Source organism: Podarcis erhardii, assembly GCF_964252035.2.
Source record: "Podarcis erhardii genome assembly, chromosome: 4".
In the NCBI taxonomy this organism is placed as follows: Eukaryota; Metazoa; Chordata; class Lepidosauria; order Squamata; family Lacertidae; genus Podarcis; species Podarcis erhardii.
In genome coordinates this window covers 2,137,708-2,161,856 of record NC_138508.1, presented here as the reverse complement: position 1 = coordinate 2,161,856, position 24,149 = coordinate 2,137,708, and the positions used below count along the sequence as shown (strand labels likewise).

The window sequence follows — 24,149 nt, the reverse complement described above, 5'->3', positions numbered from 1 at the left end:
TGATAAAGGGGGGTATATAAATTGAATAAATACTATTATTATTATTATTATTATTATTATTATTATTATTATTATTTCCCCGCATTCTGGAGTGCCAAGTCTTTTTGAGAGAACTGCTGTGGAGCTGAGATGAAGGCGGAGAGACCATTTCCTCTCCACCCAGCAGAGTTTTGGAACTCCAGGAAGACACAAACTGAAAGACAGTGCGCTATTTTATGAAAAATTTTATAACTCTTTATTAGGTTATATGATGTTATGATGTATTGTAATTTTCATAAAATGTATACATTGCTTGATTGTAAAAACACACACACACTTTCAAAATGTTTTTTAAAAATATTTTTATTAGTAATTTCAACATAACATTTTATCCAAAAACATATCATCCTTAACCCCCCCCCCTTATTTTTCCCCTCTCCAAAAAACCTGACCCCCCTCCCCTCCCCTCCCCCACTCCCCTCAGCTCCTCTCTCTGGTTTATCAACATATGTTATTTTCTGCATGTTACCAAACTGTACCGATCCTTAATTTATCTATCTAAATGTTATCAATAAAAAGTTTGTAAATGTTTATTCAAAACCTGCCAAGGAGTCCAGTTCATTTTGTTGCTTCTGTAAGTACTTTGTACAGGGTTCCCATTCATCTTTAAAACCACAGTTCCAGTTACAGATAGGTAGCCGTGTTGGTCTGCCATAGTCAAAACAAAACAAAATCATTCCGGTAGCACCTTAAAGACCAACTAAGTTAGTTCTTGGTATGAACTTTCGTGTATCTGAAGAAGTGTGCATGACTTAGTTGGTCTTTAAGGTGCTACTGGAAGGAATTTTTTTTTGTTTTAAAACCACAGTTATCCTTGTCACATAGTTTGTGTGTCAATTTTGCCAATTCTGTGATTTCCATCCATTTCTCTGGCCATAGTTCTTTAGTCGGGATTTCCTCATTCTTCCATCCTTGTGCTGCTAAGACTCTTGCCATCGTTGTCGCATACATAAAGATATTTTTCAGTTTCCTTGGCAGGTCTTTTCCTACAATCCCTAACAAGAATGCTTCAGGTTTTTAAACAAATGTTAATTGGAACATTTTCTTCAACTCATTATATATCATTTCCCAAACCTTTTTGATTTCATTACAATCCTACCACATATGGTAAAAAGTCCCGTCTCTTTCTTTACACTTCCAAAACATATTTGAGCTGGTTTTCTTCATTCTTCCTAACTGCACTGGTGTCATATAGCATCTATACATCATCTTCATATAATTTTCTTTCAGCAAGGAACACTCTGTGAATTTTAAATCGGTTTTTAAATCAGAGGAGGAAAGAACAACGGAAGAGGTGGAGTAAGGCTAGAGTCTTAAATTGGTGTCTAGGGGGCGGAGACTCAGATGGAGCTTCGCCGGTCTAAGTTCTAAGACATTGAGCTGCACGCTGCGGTTTGGAAATGGAAACTAATCTTCAATAAAGACTTTTGTACGTTATTACTGACTAGCGTTGGTCCTCTGTGAGCTGGGACCTAGAGGCAGCTCTGACAGATGTGGAAGAAATTTTTGACAGCAAAAGCTGTTAGTGGATTGGACTCCCTTGGGAGTGCTGGAATTTCCATTCTTTGAGGTTATCAAAAGAAGTTGGATGGTGATCTGTCATGGATGCTTTACTTGGTATTCCTGCATCACATGGGTGGAACAGATTGTACCAGGGATCACTTCAAGCTCAAAAATTCTACAATTCCGTGATTCTCCCCTGTATGAATTCTTTGATGGTAAGTGAGACTGGCCTTTTGATTGAAGCTCTTTCCACATTCCACACACTGATAGGGTTTCTCCCCTGTATGAATTCTTTGATGGGAAGTGAGATTGGAGCTCTGACTGAAGCTCTTTCCACATTCCATGCACTGATAGGGTTTCTCCCCTGTATGAATTCTTTGATGGGAAGTGAGACTGGAGCTCATACTGAAGCTCATTCCACATTCCATACACTGATAGGGTTTCTTCCCTGTATGAATTCTTTGATGGGAAGTGAGACTGGAGCTCCTACTGAAGCTCATTCCACATTCCATACACCGATAGGGTTTCTTCCCTGTATGAATTCTTTGATGGGAAGTGAGACTGGAGCTCCTACTGAAGCTCATTCCACATTCCATACACCGATAGGGTTTCTCCCCTGTATGAATTCTTTGATGTTTAGTGAGATCGGAGCTCATACTGAAGCTCTTTCCACATTCCATACACTGATAGGGTTGCTCCCCTGTATGAATTCTTTGATGGGAAGTGAGACTGGAGCTCAAACTGAAACTCTTTCCACATTCCATACAATGATAGGGTTTCTCCCCTGTATGAATTCTTTGATGGGAAGTGAGATTGGAGCTCTGACTGAAGCTCTTTCCACATTCCACACACTGATAGGGCTTCTCCCCTGTATGAATTCTCTGATGGGAAGTGAGACTGGAGCTCATACTGAAGCTCTTTCCGCATTCCATACACTGATAGGGTTTCTCCCCTGTATGAATTCTTTGATGGGAAGTGAGACTGGAGCTCTGACTGAAGCTCTTTCCACATTCCATGCACTGATAGGGTTTCTCCCCTGTATGAATTCTTTGATGGGGAGTGAGACTGCAGCTCATACTGAAGCTCTTTCCACATTCCATACACTGATAGGGTTTCTTCCCTGTATGAATTCTTTGATGGGAAGTGAGACTGGAGCTCCTACTGAAGCTCATTCCACATTCCATACACCGATAGGGTTTCTCCCCTGTATGAATTCTTTGATGTTTAGTGAGATCGGAGCTCATACTGAAGCTCTTTCCACACTCCATACACTGATAGGGTTGCTCCCCTGTATGAATTCTTTGATGGGAAGTGAGACTGGAGCTCAAACTGAAGCTCTTTCCACATTCCATACAATGATAGGGTTTCTCCCCTGTATGAATTCTTTGATGGGAAGTGAGATTGGAGCTCTGACTGAAGCTCTTTCCACATTCCACACACTGATAGGGCTTCTCCCCTGTATGAATTCTCTGATGGGAAGTGAGACTGGAGCTCACACTGAAGCTCTTTCCGCATTCCATACACTGATAGGGTTTCTCCCCTGTATGAATTCTTTGATGGGAAGTGAGACTGGATCCCTGACTGAAGCTCTTTCCACATTCCATACACTGATAGGGTTTCTCCCCTTTATGAATTCTTTGATGGGTAGTGAGACTGCAGCTCATACTGAAGCTCATTCCACATTCCATACACTGATAGGGTTTCTTCCCTGTATGAATTCTTTGATGGGAAGTGAGACTGGAGCTCCTACTGAAGCTCATTCCACATTCCATACACTGATAGGGTTTCTCCCCTGTATGAATTCTTTGATGTTTAGTGAGATCGGAGCTCATACTGAAGCTCTTTCCACACTCCATACACTGATAGGCTTTCTCCCCCGTATGAATTCTTTGATGGGAAGTGAGATTGGAGCTCTGACTGAAACTCTTTCCACATTCCATACACTGATAGGCTTTCTCCCCCGTATGAATTCTTTGATGGGAACTGAGATTGGAGCTCTGACTGAAGCTCTTTCCACATTCTATACACTGATAGGGTTTCTCCCCTGTATGAATTCTTTGATGGGAAGTGAGGTCAGATCTCTTCCTGAAGCTCTTTCCACATTCCATACACTGATAGGGTTTCTCCCCTGTATGAATTCTTTGATGTTTAGTGAGATCGGAGCTCATACTGAAGCTCTTTCCACATTCCATACACTGATAGGGTTTCTCCCCTGTATGAATTCTTTGATGGGAAGTGAGAGTGGAGCTCAAACTGAAGCTCTTTCCACATTCCATACACTGATAGGGTTTTTCCCCTGTATGAATTCTTTGATGGGAAGTGAGATTGGAGCTCTGACTGAAGCTCTTTCCACATTCCATACACTGATAGGGTTTCTCCCCTTTATGAATTCTTTGATGGGTAGTGAGACTGGAGCTCATACTGAAGCTCATTCCACATTCCATACACTGATAGGGTTTCTCCCCTGTATGAATTCTTTGATGGGAAGTGAGAGTGGAGCTCAAACTGAAGCTCTTTCCACATTCCATACACTGATAGGGTTTTTCCCCTGTATGAATTCTTTGATGGGAAGCGAGATTGGAGCTCTGACTGAAGCTCTTTCCACATTCCATACACTGATAGGGTTTCTCCCCTTTATGAATTCTTTGATGTTTAGTGAGATTGGAGCTCCTACTGAAGCTCTTTCCACATTCCATACACTGATAGGGTTTCTCCCCTTTATGAATTCTTTGATGGGAAGAGAGACTGGAGCTCTGACTGAAGCTCTTTCCACATTCCATACACTGATAGGGTTTCTCCCCTGTATGAATTCTTTGATGGGAAGTGAGGTCAGACCTCTTCCTGAAGCTCTTTCCACATTCAATGCACTGATAGGGTTTCTTTCCAAAGAGATTTCGTTGTTGGGATGTGGAATGGGAGCTCTGACTGCAGCTCTTTCCACATTCCAAATTTTTACGTGCCTTCTCCACTCTGCAGATTGTGTTGTGGTCACCTTTCTTCTTGTTTTCCAATTCATCACAATCTGCAATGGAGAGAAAAAGGGATTAGAGCCTCAGGAAGAAATGGAGCCCCCCGTTAGGGAATAATGTTCATTAAATTTGTTGTAGAGAAGGCAGTCTTCATTTCCTTTGTTATCTGCAATAAACCAATGTATTTATTATTGGATTCTAATCGTTGGTTGAATGTTGCTTTGTTTGAAGTAAGTTACACATTTTAATTTTTTTGTACTTTTTGTAAAAATTTTGTACTTTTTTCATTGGTTTAGATGCTATTATTACTGTTTCATGTTTATACAGTAGCACCTCGGGTTACGTAACCCTCGGGTTATATAAACATCAGCTTATGAAAGCGTCAAATCCATGCGCATGCCCAGAACAGTGATCCTCGGGTTGCGAAAACCTCGGGATCTGGCCGGATCTCCGGAACGGATCCCATTCACAACCAGAAGTACCACTGTATATGTGTTGGAAGCATCCCAGATTGGCTGTGGCAACCCAACCAGAAGGTCAGGGTATAAATAAAAATTATTATTATTATTATCACTGCTAGTACTACCTGGGATTCAGTCAGCCTGGCTCTTCTCTGGGGCAGATGTTGTTTGGCCCAGTCATGGCATCCCCTCCATCTCGTGTCAGTCGTCTCTTTGGTCAACCCAAGACTGACAGCAGCAAAAACAAAAACATAAATCCTGACAGAAGCTACTTATCTTTCCTAACAACTCTGAAGCTGACATTTAAGATGCCTGGGCAGTTCAGATCAGCCCAACTGTGGTAGAAGGAGGCAGAACTGGAGGAAGATTGTTCACAGAAAAAACTGTAATCTACTATTTCTTGTGGGGGGTATTAGGTTCCCAGGTGTTGTAGGGGGCACTGTGAAAATATATGAGGTTTGTCACATAGAGGTATTTTTTGAATTTCCTGGCAGATATGACGATCCCACACGGAGGCTTACCAAGAGAGGCCACGATCCCCCGATTCTCCTCCATGACGTCCTTATGCAGAGCTCTCTGGTCAGGATCCAGCAACTCCTGCTCCTCGTCCGTGAAACGAACAGCGACATCTTCAAAGCACACTGGACCCTAAAAGAAAAAGGGAAATGTCCTCCTCTGAGACAGCAGAAATATGATCTGCTACACAATGCTGTGTTATTTCCTTCCTGTTAATTGCTGTGTTATTTCAATAGGATTGCTTTGCTGCACATCTTTATTATGGGTACCTATTTTAACGCTTTAATTGAATTCTTTTATTCTGCATTTTAAGTGTGGGTATTCGTCTTTTTGCAAATACAGTGGTGCCCTGCAAGACGAATGCCTCACAAGACGGAAAACCCGCTAGACGAAAGGGTTTTCCGTTTCGGAGGCGCTTCGCAAAATGAATTTCCCTATGCTCTTGCTTAGCAAGACGAAAAAGTCTTGCGAGTTCCTTCGGTTTTTTTCCCCTTCCCCCCCTTTTCCTCAGCCGCTAAGCCGCTTATCAGCTGATCTGCTGATAAGCCGCTTAACAGCTGATAGCAAAAAGCCGCTAAACCACTAATAGCGCTAATCCGCTAAGCTGTCAATGGGCTTGCTTCGCAAGACGAAAAAACCGCTATACGAAGAGCCTCACGGAACGAATTAATTTCGTCTTGCGAGGCACCACTGTAGGTGGTACTCCAGCTTATGTTTACGTTTTTCTGCCTACGCAAGCCTTCCAGTTTTCCCGATGGAAGGGTCCACTTTCTCTTCTCCTTGTGAATTGTTCTGGGGAGGTTCCCTTCCAATGCACTAGAGTGAAATTCAAGGGGTTCATGGGGGCATGGAGAGGGGGAGGAGTGGGGGGCAGGCTGCATTTTGCAGCAGATAGGGCTGGCTAGGTGCAATTTACACAGATCAAAGGGCTAGACTGATAATAAACAATGTGGAGACTGCAGAAATAACAATAACAAAAGGAACAAGACAGGGATGCCCGCTGTCCCCATTGTTATTTATAATGGTGCTAGAAGTCCTTCTAAACTCAATAAGAGATAACAAAGGAATAAAAGGAATAATGGTCGGGCAGAACGAATACAAAATCAAGGCATTTGCAGACGATTTGGTCGTAACAATGGAAGACCCAATAGATTCAATAAAAGAGGTACTTGAAGAATTCGACCAATTCGGGAAAGTGGCGGGCTTTAAATTAAACAAAAGGAAAACAAAAATAATAGTTAAGAATATGTACACGGACAAAGTCGAAGAACTTCAAAGAGAAACTGAAATAGAGGTGACCAGGAAGGCGAAATATCTAGGAGTATGGGTAACGCCAAAAAACATAGACCTATTTAAAAATAATTATGAATCAGTATGGAAAGGAGTTAAGAAAGATATTGAAACGTGGGGTCGGCTAAAATTGTCATTTTGGGGTAGAATAGCCACAATCAAAATGTCCGTACTTCCAAGAATATTGTTTTTGTTTCAAAATATCCCTGTGATCAAAGGTATAAGGATATTCAAAGACTGGCATAGGGAGATCTCAAAATTCATCTGGCAGGGGAAGAAACCTAGAATAAAATTTAAATTGCTGACGGATGTGAAGGAAAGGGGAGGCTTCGCCCTGCCAGATTTGAAACTGTATTACAAGGCGTCATGCCTATGCTGGGTAAAGACATGGATAAAATTGGAAGATAAGGAAGCGCTGGACTTAGAGGGACACGACAATCGATTTGGGTGGCATGTCTATTTATAGCATGGGCGGAGGAAAGTGCACAAAGAATTTGGAAACCACATATTTAGGGGCCCATTGATTGAGGTATGGGAAAGGTATAAAGACATGCTAGAACCCAAAACACCCCACTGGCTGTCACCATTAGAAGTCATGTGCATTAAAAAGATCAATATGAGAGCCAACTGGGCTACCTATGAACAATTGTTAATGAAGGAAGAAGGAAAGTGGAAAATGAAGCCGTACGAACAGGTTAAGGATCAAGTATACGATTGGCTGCATTACTTCCAGACAAATGATATGTTTAGGAAAGATATTAAAGATAAAGGATATGCTGATAAAAACTCTAGATTCCAAACTGAGATCCTGAATAATAATATAAAAACTTTGTCTAAAATGTACAATCAGTTATTGGATTGGAATTTAATTGACGAGGAAGTTAAGTCGGTAATGACACACTGGGCTAGAGATCTCGGCCGTAACATCTACTTTGAAGAATGGGAAAAACTTTGGAAACAACATCTTAAGTTTACGGCTTGTGTGACACTGAAGGAGAATTTAATGAAAATGTTCTACCGCTGGTATATGACTCCTGTAAAACTAGCCAAAATGTACGGATCCTGCAACAAATGCTGGAAGTGTAAGGAAAGGGAGGGGACTTTCTACCATATGTGGTGGGAATGCCAAGAGGTTAAAGGGTTTTGGGAGAGTGTATACAACGAAATGAAGAAAATTTTAAGATATACCTTTGTTAAAAAACCCGAGGCTTTCTTGTTGGGATTGGTAGGAAGGGAGATAAAAAGGAAAGACTACAAGCTGTTCCAGTACGCAACAACGGCAGCAAGAGTTCTATTAGCTAAAAACTGGAAATCAGAGGGTCTACCGACAATCGAGGAATGGAGATCAAAATTAATAGATTATGTGGAGATGGACAGGATGACAGGGAAAGTCAGATACTTAAAAGATCAGAGGTTTATAAAAGATTGGGAAAGCTTTACGAACTATCTGGAAAATTTAAGCGATGGACAGATAACACTAGTGGGTCTTAAAGGAGCTCTGTAAAAAGTAAAGGGTACTGTCTAAAGAGAAACGGGAGAATCAGTATGATTAATGGCATTACAAAACAAGAAATGCGGAATTTAAAAAAAAAAAAAGATTAGTATGGATGATTTGTGGAAAGGTTGAAGGAAGTCACATTTAAAATTTGTGAAAATAGTAAGTGAACTACCATATTTTGTTCTGTATCTTGATTTATGCAAACTAATAAAAATTATGCACGAAAAAAAAAAGGGCTGGCTAGGTGAATCCTGGAAATTATTTGTCATCGCCTGTCCGCTGCTTAGAAGCCTATTTTAGCATTCATTGATGAATATAGAAATACAAGAAGCCTAGTTTGGGTGGCCATCTGTCTTAGAGGATCTAGCTGAGACTCCTGCAATGTAGGGGGTGGGACTTGATGACCTCTGGGGTCCCTTTCAACTCTAGGATTCCATGAAAACTGCAACTAGAGATGAATCCTACTGTCAACATTCAGAAGGCTAGTATGACAGAGTTGTCTGGGCAGGAAATCCCACAGTTCACAGCTGGAGTTTACTCTTTATCAGTAAGAACACGATGTTCACAGACTTGGCTGAGTTTCGGCCTTCATGAGAACAGCAGCTCATTCCCTAAGCCTCTTCTTCCACAAAAGCAGTTGCAGAGCGTGAAGGCCGCCGACTCCCCACAGCTTTCCAAGTCCCCTCCTCTCTGGGGTTTCTGGCAAGCGATTGAACAGTGTGCCAGTGTGCAGCCTGCCTTTACTCCTCCATGTTACACCTCTCTTGGCTCTGAGAGACAAGCAGGGAGGGTGGATTCTGGCAGAAGGAGAGGGAGCCCCGGTGGCTCCTCCTTCTCCTGACTCACCTCTGCCTCTCGACCTTCCTCTCCCACTCACCTCCTTCTTCTTCTGCCTTTGATTCTGCACTGCTTTTCTGCCACAGAGTCTCCCAGCTCACTAAGCCCTGTTGCCCCTTCAGCTTCTGACACCTCATCTTCCCAAGCTTCTCCCTTTCACTGCTCATCCTCCCTCCACCTCCACTCCTTCGGCTCTGAGCCGTCTTCCCTTCCTGGTTCCTCGGCTGCTTCCTCCCACCATTCCTCTGTGCCCAACCAGTCCATGGCATTGCTCCATCCCTCGGCCTCTGTCCCCACAAGGCAGCTTCCCCTGACCTGATCTGGTTCCACAGCCGCTGCTTCCCTTCTGCCCCCATGAAAAGGCGGATCAGGAAGTCTTGCCGGCATCATTCTGTCACCTGCAAGAGAAAACAGGTAAGCAGGAAGCCAGGAGGGCCTGCGTCTCTCACAGGTGAAACAGGGCATCTCTAACCACAGATGGGCCTTTCAGAAAGCTTTACCTGCTGAGGGCAGTTGAAGGTTTGTGCCCATTTCATGTTAGGTGTGCAGAAATACTCCCCTCCTCTGAACCCTTGTTCCCAACACCCACCCCTCAAAGAAAACACAAAAAAACCCACACCAAGATGAAAAGAACCCTCAGATGAATTGGAAAACCAACAGAACAAGACCAAATGGAGAAAAGCCACCTTCCTCCTTACCCAGTGGCCTCTCTCTGGTGTCTAACGGAGGCCTCTCTGCCTCACAGGAATCCAGGTCCATTTCTGCAAAATGATCCCTGTTCTGAAAGAACAACAAGAATTCAAAACAGTAAATGAAAGGTGAGAAATATTAGAAAGAGAACGCAAAGACAGATACTTTAAGGGTGTTAGATCTCATTCCCCGAAAATGGATGGTCCATCAGCAGACCATTATTGGATGTTCTCCATCCTGTTTGGAGCCCCTTGGGAGTATCCAGAGGAAAGTCTCTTTCACCTGCTTTCTCTCTGCCTGCTCTCTCTCCTCTGCCTGACTCAGGAGGAAACCTTCGGCCAGGGCCACTGCCTGGGAACTGCTATCCGCTCCACAGTCCCTCACCCAGCTCTCCATCTCCGGGGGAAGGACAGCCGGGAACTGCTCCAAGATCACCAGATGCAGCATCTCAGCTTTCGTTTGCCTTTCTGGCTTCAGCCACTGACGGTCAAGGTGGTAGAGTTGGCTGCAAACCTCTCGGGGCCCTTTGGCCTCCTCGAAGCAGAACTGCCTCAACTGCTGGCTCTGCACCTCTGAGCGGAGGGTGTCCTCCTCACCCAGGATCTTCTTCACACAGTTTTCCAAGAATCCCCCACTGCTCCCAGTTTGGATGACATGGCCTCTTCCTGCTCTAGGGCCAGCTGTGTCTTGCTCATCCATCTGTGCTCTCAGGAAGCCTCTGAGAGATGGGAAGGAACCCTTTGGTCTTCTGCCAAGTTCTGTCTGTCTGAATGAGAAGCTCTAGCAAATCCTGTGTGGGGAAGTCATGTTTTATTTGTGTTTGTTTTGTGTTTTGTTTGTTTTTTGTGGTTATGTGTTTGAAAAATGAATAAAAATTATTATTTTTTTAAAAAAAAGAGAAGCTCTAGCAAATCCTATAAAGCAAATACATTGTTCTGTTACAAAAGTTGTACAGTATCAGGAGAAGAAAAAGTTTCCCTGAGCAAGCATGGGTTAGTCTTGCTGGGAACCAGGGTAGGATTGCACCACAGGCCAGACTCTGAGCTATCTTTCTAAAAATGAGGAGGAGGAGGAGGAGGAGGAGATGGATGCCTCTAGAAGGGAGACTGTGGAAATGTGGAGGCAAGCGAAGAGATTAATACGAGGCAAATCAGCCTGGTTGCTCCTTCCTTCCAGTCAATGCATGAAATCAGAACTGATTGACAAGGGAGTCATTGGTTCCTAGTGAAAAATGACTACGTGTGTTGAATCTGAATCTCCTTCCTTGTAGCTTGAAGCCATTGGTTGGAATCCTGCGCCCAAGTGACATGGCTCTCCTAACGACCGGCCTCACTATACACTGCCTTTGTTGATCTAAAAGCAGCCTTTGATACAGTCTCCAGAACCAGACTCTGGGACAGACTACAGGGGACCTACATAGAATTAAGAGCTTCTGCTCTTAATTCAGGCACTGCATGCAAATACGGCTCTTAGAGTCAGGTGTAGCCGCCTAGGACATCTAACGGACCCTATTAAAACCTCTAAAGGAGTCAGGCAAGGGTGCCTATTGGCCCCTCTACTATTCAATTTCTATCTAAATAATTTAAAGCTCGCAGCAAACTGTGAATTTGAATGTCTCAAAATCAACTATCAAAACACCAAGATACTTGATTTTGGGGAAAAGCCAAAGCTTAAAAGCTGGGAACTCCAAGGCCATAGATTAGAACTAGTCACAGACTATAAGTATCTAGGAATGGTGGTACAGGCCTCAGAAGCCAACAAACTACACATAAACTCCATCGGGAGTTCAGCGGAAAAACCCGCAAATTGATGAGAGTGGAGGCTAGCATCTGCCTAACATCTGCCTTACAAGCCTGGTAGATGAAGGGAACGCAGTGCATGTAGCCTACCTTGATTTCAGCAAGGCATTTGACAAGGTGCCCCATGATATTCTTCTAAAGAAGCTGGTAAAATGCGGTCTTGACTATGCTACCACTCAGTGGATTTGTAACTGGCTGACTGACCGAACCCAAAGGGTGCTCATCAATGGTTCCTCTTCATCCTGGAGAAGAGTGACTAGTGGGGTGCCACAGGGTTCTGTCTTGGGCCCGGTCTTATTCAACATCTTTATCAACGACTTGGATGATGGACTTAAGGGCATCCTGATCAAATTTGCAGATGACACCAAACTGGGAGGGGTGGCTAACACCCCAAAGGACAGGATCACACTTCAAAACGACCTTGACAGATTAGAGAACTGGGCCAAAACAAACAAGATGAATTTTAACAGGGAGAAATGTAAAGTATTGCACTTGGGCAAAAAAAATGAGAGGCACAAATACAAGACGGGTGACACCTGGCTTGAGAGCAGTACATGTGAAAAGGATCTAGGAGTCTTGGTTGACCACAAACTTGACATGAGCCAACAGTGTGACGCGGCAGCTAAAAAAGCCAATGCAATTCTGGGCTGCATCAATAGGAGTATAGCATCTAGATCAAGGTAAGTAATAGTGCCTCTATATTCTGCTCTGGTCAGACCTCACCTGGAGTACTGTGTCCAGTTCTGGGCACCACAGTTCAAGAAGGACACTGAGAAACTGGAACATGTCCAGAGGAGGGCAACCAAAATGGTCAAAGGCCTGGAAACGATGCCTTTTGAGGAACAGCTAACTAAAAGCCTGGAAACGATGCCTTATGAGGAACGGCTAGCAGTAAAACTAGCTAAAATGTACAAAACATGTAATAAGTGTTGAAAATGTAAAGAAAAAGAAGGGACATTCTATCATATGTGGTGGGAGTGTAAAAAGGTGAGAGGCCTTCTTATTGGGATTGGTAGGAAATGAGATAAGTAAGAAAGAATGTAAACTTTTCCAATACACAGTTACAGCAGCGAGAATACTTCTGGCCCAAAAATGGAAACAGGAAGAGTTCCCGACGGTGGAAGAATGGAGACTGAAATTGACTGATTATGCAGAACTGGACAAACTAACAGGGAAGATCCGATATCAACGAGACCAAAAGTTCATCGAGGACTGGGGAAGATTTACAGATTATCTGAAAGGCATATGTGATGAACAGATAACGTTTGTTGGTTTTCAAGAGACTCTGTGAAAAACAGAGGAATATTGTTAATAATATTGATGCAAATGAAAGATCGGCAGAGGAGCTGAAGGAAGTCAAAAAAAGAGATAAATGTGTGATAAAATGTGAATTGATTGTATAAAAATGGTTGTTTTTTTCTTTTGTGGAAAATGAATAAAAATATTTTTTTTAAAAAAAGGAGTGTGGTGGAGTCTCCTTCTTTGGAGGTCTTTAAGCAGAGGCTTGACAACCATATGTCAGGAGTGCTCTGATGGTGTTTCCTGCTTGGCAGGGGGTTGGACTCGATGGCCCTTGTGGTCTCTTCCAACTCTATGATTCTATGATCCATCTACAAATGGCTGACATTGAATCTGCTCCCCCAAGGGATAGCCCCATTGATCCTCTGTGACCAATTCCAGTCAGGCTGGCAGACTGCAGTTCTGAACACCCTCCAGAAACTGGGTTTTGCCCCTCAAGCCCTTCTAAGTCTGGGCTTGGGCCAGGCAAATGCAACGGTCAGGCAAAGAATATTAGATACCGAGAGAGAACAGGACTGCGCAAGGTGCTCAGACTATAAAATTGGAGAAATCGAGAAATATATAGCCGCACCGGCAGAATATCTCTTCTTTCTCGCATCTAGAAATGCAAGAAGGGCCTTTACACTCGCCAGAAGCTTGGCTCTTCCCTTGCTGGTCCTGGATGGAGCCTTTAGAAAAGTCCCGTACGATCAGAGACTTTTCACCTGCCCATTGGGAGAGATAGGGAGCCAAAACACTTGTTCTTTAGGCACGAAGAGGCACGTAGTAAGACCATTGATCCGCTGATGGTGAGGCTCGCTGACCTCCCGCAAAAGCAAGAATTAGACCTTTTCCTGTTAGGCAAAGATCAGAAGATGACCTGGATGGTCGCCAGATTCTGTGTACAGATCTGTAGGCGCAGATCATCTCCCAACTCAAAATAGTCCATCATGAAAATCCCCAAACTCGGTTTCATGGGTGACTCTGAGTCAAGTCCCTGGGATAGTTTGTTGGTGTACATTGCTTTCAAATTTGTTGTTGTTCATAAATTGCCTGTTTTACTTCTGTGACTGTACCCCCAAGTGTGTTTCATAAACTGGTCTCTGACCATAATAAATTATCTAATCTGACATGGCTCTCCTGTCTCCTCTCTGTCTCCTCTCTTCTCCATGTAAACATACCCAGCTCCTCTTAAAGCTTGGCTTGATCTGCTTGGCTGGCCTCCTCTGCCAATAAGGAGAAAGAAAGAAGGGAAACAAAGAAAGAGGTTTGGGAGCAACCATTCAGACACGTTTCCTCTCTTGTGCAATGACGCTGACCCGTGTCACACACAGCAGAAGTCCTACTGATAGTCTTATTTAAAGAAGCCAGAGTTCTATCTGCTAGATTTCCCAGGGGGCTCTGAATATTTTTTTTTCTGGAAGGGGGGCGGGAACCTCCTCCCCTCCCCCCCCCCGGACAGATCTAAAGGAAGGAGACAGTTCCTGCGACCTCGCCCCTCCCTGGCAGGACCCCCTGCTCCCTGGGGCTCCCCCCCCCCATGAGCCACCCTCCCCTGCTGCAGCCCTGGGACCCCCCCTTCTCCCCACTGCACCCTCCTGGGGGGGGGGAGAGAGGAGACTCACCAGATCCCAGGAGAGGATTGCCCTTCCCAAAGGAGTAAGCAGCCTCTTTATACAAATGCAGAATATAGAGTACTGTAGTTGCAAACCTCGCCCCTCCCTGGCAGGACCCCCTGCTCCCTGGGGCTCCCCCCCCCATGAGCCACCCTCCCCTGCTGCAGCCCTGGGACCCCCCCCCCTTCTCCCCACTGCACCCTCTGGGGGGGGGGGAGGAGGAAGAGACTCACCAGATCCCCCTGGAAGAGAACAATGCAGGATTTGCAATAGCAGGAAGCAACCCTGCCCCCCCCCCCGCTTGCAGGAAGGGGAGGGAGGGGCTTTTCCCCTGGAGGACCTGGCCCCCCCTTACTTCGTGTCCTCTCTAGGAATGCAGCTCGGTTCCCTTTAACCCTTGCAGAGCCGAGTCCACCCTCTTCAGTCCTCTCTGCCTTTTCTCTCCTGCATTGCACAATCCCAGAGATGCTCATTTTATTTTTGCTCTTGGCTGGTCTGTGATCCGCTCCCTCCCTTGGCCAGAAAGTGGAGGAAGAGGTTGCAGGGAAAAGGGGGTTGCAGGGAGCAAGGAAGCTCCTCCTGGAATGGGAGGGAGCCCCCTGGGTCATCTATTCCAGCCCCCCTGCAAGGCAGGAATCCAACCTCTGCTTCACAACCTCCAAGGAAGGAGAGTCCGCCATCTCCCAAGGGATTCTGCTGCTCTTCCCCTCAGAAGGTTCTTCCTGCTCTTTAGGCAGCAGAAGCTGCTTTCTGGTCCTCTGGGTCCCTTATTCTGGGCAGGAGAAAACAAGCTGGCTCCCTCTTCCATGGGTCAGCCACCTGCCACAAGACGAAGCATTTACATAAATTCCTGCAACTGTTTGCCTCCCTTGGATCAATCACCACAGCCCCATAGTGGCCGAAAAAGCAGGGGAGCAGTGAGTCTCCCTCAAGTTTTAAAAGGAGTGCTGCATTACTCGGCTGTCTCACAGGATGCTTTTTATTATGTTTTTATCATTGTTGTTTTGTATTCTGCTTTTAATGTTGTACACCGCCCTGGGAAATTCTGATAAAGGGTGGTATATATATTGAATAAATACTTCTACTACTACTACTACTACTACTATTTCCCCAGCAGTATAAGTTCCTTGTTTGATTGTGTTTTTATGTTATAAAGGGTTCCGCCTTCTGGAGTACCATATCTTTTTGAGAGAACTGCTGTGGAGCTGAGATGAAGGCGGAGAGACCATTTCCTCTCCACCCAGAAGAGTTTTGGAACTCCAGGAAGACACAACCTGAAAGACAGTGCGCTATTTTATGAAAAATTTTATAACTCTTTCTGATGTTATATGATGTTATGATGTATTGTAATTCTCATAAAATATATACATTGCTTGATTGTAAAAACACACACACACTTTCAAAATGTTTTTTAAAAATATTTTTATTAGTAATTTCAACATAACATTTTATCCAAAAACATATCATCCTTAACCCCCCCCCCTTATTTTTCCCCTCTCCAAAAAACCTGACCCACCCTCCACTCCCCCCCCCCCCAGACTTCCCTCAGCTCCTCTCTCTGGTTTATCAACATACGTTATTTTCTGCATGTTACAAAACTGTACAGATCCTTAATTTATCTATCTAAATGTTATCAATAAAAAGTTTGTAAATAAAATAAAAAAATTCCTTCCAGTAGCACCTTAAAGACCAACTGAGTTAGTTCTAGGTATGAGCTTTCGTGTGCATGCACACTTCTTCAGATACACTGAAACAGAAGTCACCGGACCTTTCTATATAGTGAGAAGGTGGGGAGGGGTATTACTCAGAAGGGTGGTGGGAATGGGTGATTGGCAGATAGCTGCGATGAGCCTGTTGACGACTCTTAACGACTGCAATAGGTCTAACAGGAAAAAGCAAGGGGTGAGAAGGTGAAAAATGGCTTTGTCATGTATAATGAGATAAGAATCCAATGTCTTTATTCAAACCAGGTCTCTCCATAGTTTTAAGTTTGGTGATAAGTTGCAATTCAGCAGCTTCTCTTTCCAGTCTATTTCTGAAATTCCTTTGTAATAGAACAGCTACTTTGAGATCTTGTATAGAATGTCCTGGGAGATTGAAGTGTTCTCCTACTGGTTTTTCTGTCTTGTGGTTCCTGATGTCGGATTTATGTCCGTTTATTCTTTGGCGTAAGGTCTGGCCTGTTTGTCCAATATAGAGAGCTGAAGGACACTGTTGGCATTTTATGGCATACACAATGTTAGACGATGAGCAATTAAATAGTCCCGAGATGGTATGTGTGATGTTGTTGGGGCCAGTAATGGTGTTGTCCGGGTGTATGTGGCAGCAAAGTTGGCATCTGGGTTTATTGCAGGCTCTGGTGCCAGTGTCCGTGTTAAGTCTGGTTATAGTATTATTGTGGGTTAGGAGTTGTTTAAGATTGGGGGGCTGTCTGGAGGCAATGAAAGGTCTTCCTCCCAGAGCTTGAGAAAGAGAACTGTCATTGTCCAGGAGAGGTTGTAGATCTCTGATGATGCGTTGTACTGTTTTAACTTGGGAGCTGTATGTGATGACTAGAGGTGTTCTGTTATTTTCTTTTTTGGGTCTGTCTTGCAGCAAGTTCTCTCTGGGTATCAGTCTGGCTCTGTTGATCTGTTGTCTAACTTCATCTGCTGGGTATTTTAGTTCTAAAAAGGTTTGTTGTAGATCTCTTAGGTGAGAGTCTCTGTCTGTAGAATTGGAGCAGATGCGGCTGTAACGTAGTGCCTGGCTATATACAATGGACTGTTTGGTATGTTTGGGATGGTAGCTAGAGGCATGTAGATATGTTTGTCGGTCAGTTGGTTTACGGTATAAGGTGGTGTCTATGCGCCCATCCTGTATTTTTATAGTAGTGTCCAAAAAATGTATTTCTTGCATAGATTGATTCATTGTTAGGTTGATGGTGGGGTGAAAATCATTGAATTTCTGGTGGAAGGTGTCCAGGGTCTTGATGATATTTTTATCATCTGGACACATGGTCAACAGACCCTGGACACCTTCCACCAGAAATTCAATGATTTTCACCCCACCATCAACCTAACAATGAATCAATCTATGCAAGAAATACATTTTTTGGACACTACTATAAAAATACAGGATGGGCGCATAGACACCACCTTATACCATAAACCAACTGACCGACAAACATATCTACATGCCTCTAGCTACCATCCCAAACATACCAAACAGTCCATTGTATATAGCCAGGCACTACGTTACAGCCGCATCTGCTCCAATTCTACAGACAGAGACTCTCACCTAAGAGATCTACAACAAACCTTTTTAGAACTAAAATACCCAGCAGATGAAGTTAGACAACAGATCAACAGAGCCAGACTGATACCCAGAGAGAACTTGCTGCAAGACAGACCCAAAAAAGAAAATAACAGAACACCTCTAGTCATCACATACAGCTCCCAAGTTAAAACAGTACAACGCATCATCAGAGATCTACAACCTCTCCTGGACAATGACAGTTCTCTTTCTCAAGCTCTGGGAGGAAGACCTTTCATTGCCTCCAGACAGCCCCCCAATCTTAAACAACTCCTAACCCACAATAATACTATAACCAGACTTAACACGGACACTGGCACCAGAGCCTGCAATAAACCCAGATGCCAACTTTGCTGCCACATACACCCGGACAACACCATTACTGGCCCCAACAACATCACACATACCATCTCGGGACTATTTAATTGCTCATCGTCTAACATTGTGTATGCCATAAAATGCCAACAGTGTCCTTCAGCTCTCTATATTGGACAAACAGGCCAGACCTTACGCCAAAGAATAAATGGACATAAATCCGACATCAGGAACCACAAGACAGAAAAACCAGTAGGAGAACACTTCAATCTCCCAGGACATTCTATACAAGATCTCAAAGTAGCTGTTCTATTACAAAGGAATTTCAGAAATAGACTGGAAAGAGAAGCTGCTGAATTGCAACTTATCACCAAACTTAAAACTATGGAGAGACCTGGTTTGAATAAAGACATTGGATTCTTATCTCATTATACATGACAAAGCCATTTTTCACCTTCTCACCCCTTGCTTTTTCCTGTTAGACCTATTGCAGTCGTTAAGAGTCGTCAACAGGCTCATCGCAGCTATCTGCCAATCACCCATTCCCACCACCCTTCTGAGTAATACCCCTCCCCACCTTCTCACTATATAGAAAGGTCCGGTGACTTCTGTTTCAGTGTATCTGAAGAAGTGTGCATGCACACGAAAGCTCATACCTAGAACTAACTCAGTTGGTCTTTAAGGTGCTACTGGAAGGAATTTTTTTATTTTGTTTTGACCATGGCAGACCAACACGGCTACCTATCTGTAAGTTTGTAAATGTTTATTCAAAATCTGCCAAGGAGTCCAGTTCATTTTGTTGCTTCTGTAAGTACTTTGTAAAGGGTTCCCATTCATCTTTAAAACCACAGTTATCCTTGTCATGTAGTTTGTGTGTCAATTTTGGCAATTCTGTGATTTCCATCCATTTCTCTTGCCATAGTTCTTTAGTCGGGATTTCCTCATTCTTCCATCCTTGTGCTGTTAAGACTCTTGCCGTCGTCGTCGCTTACATAAAGATATTTTTCAGTTTCCTTGGCAGGTCTTTTCCTACAATTCCTAACAAGAATGCTTCAGGTTTTTAAACAAATGTTAATTGGAACATTTTCTTCAACTCATTATATATCATTTCCCAAACCTTTTTGATTTCATTACAATCCTACCACATATGGTCAAAAGTCCCGTCTCTTTCTTTACACTTCCAAAACATATTTGAGCTGGTTTTCTTCATTCTTCCTAACTGCACTGGTGTCATATAGCATCTATACATCATCTTCATATATTCTCTGTGAATTTTAAATCGGTTTTCCATAACCTTTCCCAATCTTCCACAATAATATTATGACCTATATCTTGTGCCCATTTAATCATAACTGGTTTCACCTCTTCGTCTTTCGTCTCCCATTCTAACAGAACACCGTATGTACCTTTCAGCAGTTGGAATCTAAGTCTCTCCTGTATTTGTCAAAGGACTCTCTGAAATTCTGATGTTAGCCTGTATCTCCTTTTCATGTATGTAAAGGAAATGCCCTCTGGGAATTCCCATTTATATCTAATGTCAGCTCTCCTGAGTGCTATTGTTAAATATCTATATTTGGTTCTTCTAAGTCTCAATTTCAGTGGAATCTCTCTAAAGATATCTACTTTCTGTCCGGCAACCACATGATTTGGCTCTGAATCGGATTCTGGAAGGCCTCTGTCAGGTAGACGTTAACTTATTACTTCAGCTAAATGTCACAGGATTAAACAAGGTACTACAGTGGTACCTTGGGTTACAAACGCTTCAGGTTACATATGCTTCAGGCTACAGATTCCACTAACCCAGAAATGGTACCTCGGGTTAAGAACTTTGCTTCAGGATGAGAACAGAAATCGTGCTCCGGCGGCCCCATTCGCCAAAGTGGTGCTTCAGGTTAAGAACAGTTTCAGGTTAAGAACAGACCTCCAGAACAAATTAAGTTCTTAACCCGAGGTACCACTGTACAGGCACAGCTTCTCTTAAACTCCCTCCTCTCATAATCAGTTGTCACACTTCAGGTATCCAGAATAAATGCTAAAAGGCTGAACTCTGTTTCTGTTGCTTCTCTCTCATTCCCTTCCTTAGTTATGACAGGACAGCCCAGCTTCCTTCATGGCTTCATACTTTGGTCCGTGAGCGAGGGGCCACTTTTCCTCGGTTCCCCTCTCTCTTAGCAGTCCCGCTCCCGAGGTATTTTCCTCTGTATGCCAGACCCAGGGGATCATCTGAGTCCTTTTTACTGACTCAGAAATCTCCTTTTCCTAGAAAATCTCTCCCCTCCCGAATGGAAGGAGACCCCAGAAGAAGAGTTTTCCCATCTGAACACTCTCTCCAGACCCTCAACATAGACTTCCTATCTCAGCTACGAGTGTTAATAGACGATGAGCTGCCTCACTTCATGAAATTAAAAATAAAATGATAATTATTATTATTCATTATTTATACCCCGCCCATCTAGCTGGGCTTCCCCAGCCACTCTGGGCGGCTTCAAATAAAATAAAATATTAAAATACTAATACATCAAACATTAAAAGCTTCCCTAAACAGGGCTGCCTTCAAATGCCTTCTAAAAGTCTGGTAGTTGTTGTTCTCTTTGACATCTGGTGGGAGGGCGTTCCACAGGGAGGGCGCCACTACCAAGAAGGCCCTCTGGCTGGTTCCCTGTAACTTAACTTCTTGCAGTGAGGTAACCTCCAGAAGGCCCTCGGTGCTGGACCTCAGTGTCTGGGTAGAACTTCAAAGGTAGCCCATTGTAGAGCACATTGCAGCAGTCCAAGCGGGAGATGAGCAGAGCACGCACCACTCTGGCGAGGCAGTCCGCAGGCAGATAGGGTCTCAGCCTGCGTACCAGATGGAGCTGGTAAACAACCGCCCTGGACACAGATTTGACCTGTGCCTCCATAGACAGCTATGAGTCCAAAATGACTCCCAGGCTACGCACCTGGTCCTTCAGGGGGCACAGTTACCCCATTCAGGACCAGGGAGTCCTCCATACCTGCCCCCTCCTGTCCCCCAAAACAGTACTTCTGTCTTGTCAGGATTCAAGCTCAATCTGTGAGCTGCCATCCATCCTCCAACCACCTCCAGACACTCACACAGGACCTTCACCGCCTTCACTGGTTCTGATTTGAAAGAGAGGTAGAGCTGGGTATCATCCGCATACTGATGAACACCCAGCCCAAACCCCCTGATGATCTCTCCCAGCGGCTGCATGTTATGGTCGATGATATCAAACGCCGCTGAGAGATCCAGCAGAACTAGGAAACCGCTCTCACCTTTGTCCCTAGTCCGCCAGAGATCATCAACCAGTGCGACCAAGGCAGTTTCAATTCCCATGTTGAGGCCTGAATCCTGTCTGGAAGGGATCCAAATGGTCCGCTTCCTACATGGTGTGCCTGGAGTTGTTCAGCAACCACTCGCTCAATCACCTTGCCCAAGAATGGAGGATTTGAGATTGGGCGATAGTTGGCCATCATGGCCGCATCTAAAGATGGGTCTGGGAAAGCTCCCTCACAGAGGGAAGCATTCACCACCCCACGAAGCCCATCGCCCAGCCCTTCTTCAGAGAGCCAGTGTGGTGTAGTGGTTAAGAGCAGTAGACTCGTAATCTGGGGGACCGGGTTCGCGTCTCCGCTCCTCCACATGCAGCTGCTGGGTGACCTTGGGCTAGTCACACTTCTCTGAAGTCTCTCAGCCCCACTCACCTCACAGAGTGTTTGTTGTGGGGGAGGAAGGGAAAGGAGATTGTTAGCCGCTTTGAGACTCCTTAGGGTAGTGATAAAGCGGGATACCAAATCCAAACTCCTCCTCCTCCTCTTCTTCTTCTTCTTCTTCTTCTTCTTCTTCTTCTTCTTCTTCTCAGCTCGCTTTTATAAGCCAGGATGGACAAGGATCAAGGAGACAAGTGGTTGGTTTCACTCGTCCAAGCAGCCTGTCCACATCCTCGGGGGTAACAGATTGGAATTGATCCAACACAACTTGACTAGACAGGACTCTAGCACTCTCCCGCCCTGCTCCCACGGTGGAGTCTACGTCTTCTCGAATCTGAGCGACTTTGTCTGCAAAAAAACTTTGCAAAATTATTGCAGAAGATCATGTGGCCTGTAGTGGGCCCTACTGGAGCAGGTGGTTCTGCTAAATTGCGAACCACTTGAAAGAGTCTCCTGCTGTTGTTTTCCGCAGATGTAATAGAGGCGGTGAAGAAAGTCTTCTTCGCCATCGCTATCACCACTTGGTAGGCTCGACATTGAGCTCTAACCCGTATCCGGTCAGCTTCAGAATGGGTTATCTGCCACCAGCGCTCTAGCCGTCTCAGCGATTGTTTCATCACCCTCAGCTCCAGGGAAAACCATGGGGCTGTCCGGGCTCCATGCAATCGGAGAGGGTGCTTCGGAGCCAAACAGTGAATAGCCCTGGTTAACTCCTCCGACCATGCCCAGGAGAAAGGCCTCTGGTTTCTTCACAAAGGTATATTTAAATACCTTTTTCAATTCATTATAAATCATTTCCCAGAAAGCCTTAATCCTAGGGCACATCCACCAAAGGTGAAAAAATGTACCTTCATTTTCTTTACATTTCCAACATTTATTATTGGGAAATGGTAAATTTTTGCAAGCTTGACTGGGGTCATGTACCACCTGTATATCATTTTCATAATATTTTCTCTTAAGGCATTACATGCCGTAAGTTTCATCCCAGTGGTCCACAACTGTTCCCAGTCAGCAACCATAATGTTATGTCCAACATCTTGTGCCCATTTAATCATAGCAGATTTAACCGTCTCATCCTGAGTGTTCCATTTCAACAGCAAGTAATACATTTTTGACAAAATCCTAGTTTTGGGTTCTCTTAAGGCATTACATGCCGTAAATTTCATCCCAGTGGTCCACAACTGTTCCCAGTCAGCAACCATAATGTTATGTCCAACATCTTGTGCCCATTTAATCATAGCAGATTTAACCATCTCATCCTGAGTGTTCCATTTCAACAGCAAGTAATACATTTTTGACAAAATCTTAGTTTTGGGTTCTAACAATTCTGTTTCTAATTTAGATTTTTCCACCTGGAAGCCAATTTTCTTGTCCAAATTATAAGCCTCCATTATCTGAAAATAATGAAGCCAGTCTTGCACTTTGTTTTTTAGTTTCTCAAAACTCTGCAGTTTCAATCTATCTCCTTCTTGTTCCAAAATTTCCCAATATTTCGGCCATTTGGCCTCCATATTGAGCTTTTTCTGAGCTTTTGCTTCCATTGGCGACAACCACCTTGGGGTTTTATTTTCCAATAAATCCTTGTATCTAATCCAAACATTAAACAAAGCTTTCCTAACAATATGATTTTTAAATGCTTTATGTTCTTTGACCTTGTCATACCACAAATATGCATGCCACCCAAAAACGTTGTTAAAACCTTCTAAATCCAAAATGTCTGTGTTCTCAAGAAGCAGCCAGTCTTTCAGCCAGCAGAACGCTGCTGATTCATAATAAAGTTTAAAGTCTGGCAGGGCAAATCCACCCCTTTCTTTTGCATCAGTTAATATCTTGAATTTTATTCTGGGCTTCTTGCCCTGCCAGACAAATTTAGAAATGTCTTTCTGCCGGACAAATTGATAATTTCAACCAGGGGGGTCCGCACAACATCTGGATACTCCCTAATCAGCCAAGATGGGCACGGATCAAGGAGGCAGGTGGTGGGCCTACTAACTTGGAGGAATCTATCCACATCAGCAGGGAGTATCCGATCGAAATGGTCCAACACTGTGTCGCGTATTCCACGCGGCGCTTTCAGCAGAGACGCTAAGAGTTCCAGGTTTTTCCAGTGCAGTCTTTTTTAATGTGAGTTATATACAGGCATTTACAAAAGAAACAGTCCATACAGAGTACTTACAAACGAATACTCTCCACCACAGCACCACCACACTACAGCACAACCACCACTACAACCACACCCACTGTTAAACAGGCTTTCCTTTTTAAAACAGGTGATAGCCAAACCCACTAATCACACTCCTGCTGAGTCACTCTGACCCAGCAGAGTATTGCATCAT

At 44.1% G+C, this 24,149-nt stretch overlaps 1 protein-coding gene across 1 annotated transcript in view; it reads right to left on the bottom strand.

The window, feature by feature from the left end:
- Positions 1-1,561: 1,561 nt before the first annotated feature.
- LOC309340643 (uncharacterized protein) overlaps positions 1,562-24,149 on the bottom strand; it is a gene marked incomplete at its 3' end in the record, with an annotated part of 40,735 nt that continues 18,147 nt past the window's right edge. Inside the window, exons 4-7 of the mRNA XM_081859525.1 lie at positions 9,429-9,511; positions 5,494-5,620; positions 3,293-4,564; positions 1,562-1,662 (exon numbers count right to left, since the gene is read on the bottom strand). Of these exons, the coding sequence (XP_081715651.1) occupies positions 1,562-1,662; positions 3,293-4,564; positions 5,494-5,620; positions 9,429-9,511 (1,583 nt within the window). The remainder of the gene's footprint in view (positions 1,663-3,292; positions 4,565-5,493; positions 5,621-9,428; positions 9,512-24,149) is intronic.